The 1,835-nt window shown below is 38.5% G+C and overlaps 1 protein-coding gene across 1 annotated transcript; it reads right to left on the bottom strand.

Annotated features, from left to right (window-relative positions):
- LOC104900931 (hypothetical protein) lies at positions 1–1,610 on the bottom strand. Its single transcript, XM_010688464.4, has one exon. It carries the CDS (start codon positions 1,258–1,260, stop codon positions 505–507), a length of 756 nt encoding a protein of 251 aa, XP_010686766.2. The 5' UTR covers positions 1,261–1,610; the 3' UTR covers positions 1–504.
- Between the last annotated feature and the right edge of the window lie 225 nt (positions 1,611–1,835).

Here is a 1,835-nt window from a genome sequence, read left to right on the forward strand (position 1 = left end):
TCAGACAAGAAACATGTGACGTTCATCTAAAATTTCCATTATTCTCAAAATACAACAAGAGAAGATTGGAAGTAAAAGGAAGAGAAAAAGTATATTCGATTGTAAAATCTGTAATATGTCACACAAAGCTCTAATCACATATGATTCACATCTCACAAATCCTACACCAAAGAATTGAACAAAAGCAAAAGAAAGTGACACTAAAGTCGGACAGTACCACCCACCTTACTTTGCTTCCCAAATCCCACATGAGCAAATCATTCTTCATAAATTCGGCACCAGTACATCTCGACCACAATTCACCTATTCCTTCGGAGACGAACAATATTAAACATCACCACAATCCATCTGTAGCAAAGGAAATGCGTTCCAACCAATTATAAAATGACGATACAGTAATTCACATATTGCTTCCGATATGAAAAATATTAACGAGTAACCACAATTAACTTGTAGTAAAGGGAATGCGTTCCAACCAATTATAAAATGATTCGATTATCGAGATCAGAAAATATCAAGGATCTCGATAATCTGACGATTACAGAGGGGACAAGAACCTCGGTTAACCCAAAGCTCCCTAGAACACACCCTACAATACGTATGACCACATGGTATAAACGCTGCTCCTTTCTTCCTTCCCATGCACACGCAACACACACTATCATTCCCCAATCCCAACACTTCTTCTCCTTCTCCTCCTCCTCTACCTTTCGATCTTTCTCTCTCCAAATCACAACCGTCCGCTGTCTCCTCCAATAATCTCATCAAAGACACTCTAAACGGCGTCGTACCACCCTCATCCACACCGTAACTTCCGCTACTCTCTGCCGCACGGAATTGTCTCTCTGCTGCTAATGCATCAGCTAAATTCATCCCTTCAGCGGGACCCACCTCATCCTCTTGCTGACGTAATCCCGTTTCTTCTTCAGGTAATTGTAATACGACGGCGTTTTCATCCTCAGGTTGAGAAGAAGAATTGTTATTATCAAACCGCCACGTGGCAACGCCACAACAACCGATGGAATTTAATCCTAGCCGTTCCCTGAGAATCTTCCAACGGCTAATATTATTATTGTTGCTATTATCATTATTGTTTTGTTCTTCATTTCGTCTCATCGTACGATCTACACCGTCCATTTTCTCGATGGTGAGGAGATCAAGAAGCGTTCTTATCCTTCTTTGATCAGACGATTGTCGTGATGAGTGTAGAAGCAATGGACGGTCTTGATTTGCAGGACTACTAGTCACTGCTGTACTCATCTTCACTTGATTATACCCCACACACAAGCTAGTTACAAGTTAGAGATGATAAGGAGTTTTAGAGAGAGAAATAAACGAGGAAATTTTGAAATTATAGTTGAAGAACTGAACAACAACAACAACAACAAAAACTTTGGTTAAATTTGAGAAGGACGTGCTTACATGTATGACTCGTGAGAAGAAATTAAATTCTTAAAAAAAAAATTTAAAAAAAGGGTTACGTAAAATAAATAAATTGGAGAGAGAAGATTATAATTTTTGATGGGAGAAGAATCGTAGAATAGTGAAAATTTTAGAAGTGGGTCCAAAAGTGGAGAGAGAAAGAGGGAAGGTCAAAAGGAGATGGGAATTGGGTTTTTGATAGATGATTTATATTATTGAGATTTGGGACATTGGAAAGAGAAAAAGACAAATTAGAAAGAAGAAAAAAGGGGGATTAGAAAACTACAAAAATATGTGATAAAAGAAAAAGGGGAATTGGGGGAGTGATGGAAAGTTGGAAAAGGTGGAGGACAAATTGGTTGGAGGATGCTGAAAATTGGCGCCAGGAATTTTGTTTTGTTTGTTGAATCTTA

The sequence above is a fragment of the Beta vulgaris genome, chromosome 8 (genome assembly GCF_026745355.1).
Source record: "Beta vulgaris subsp. vulgaris cultivar EL10 chromosome 8, EL10.2, whole genome shotgun sequence".
NCBI lineage: Eukaryota > Viridiplantae > Streptophyta > Magnoliopsida > Caryophyllales > Amaranthaceae > Beta > Beta vulgaris.

Bases quoted from the DNA above. Each gene is read 5' to 3' on its own strand.
- LOC104900931 (XM_010688464.4), bottom strand. From the start codon at position 1,260: ATGAGTACAGCAGTGACTAGTAGTCCTGCAAATCAAGACCGTCCATTG.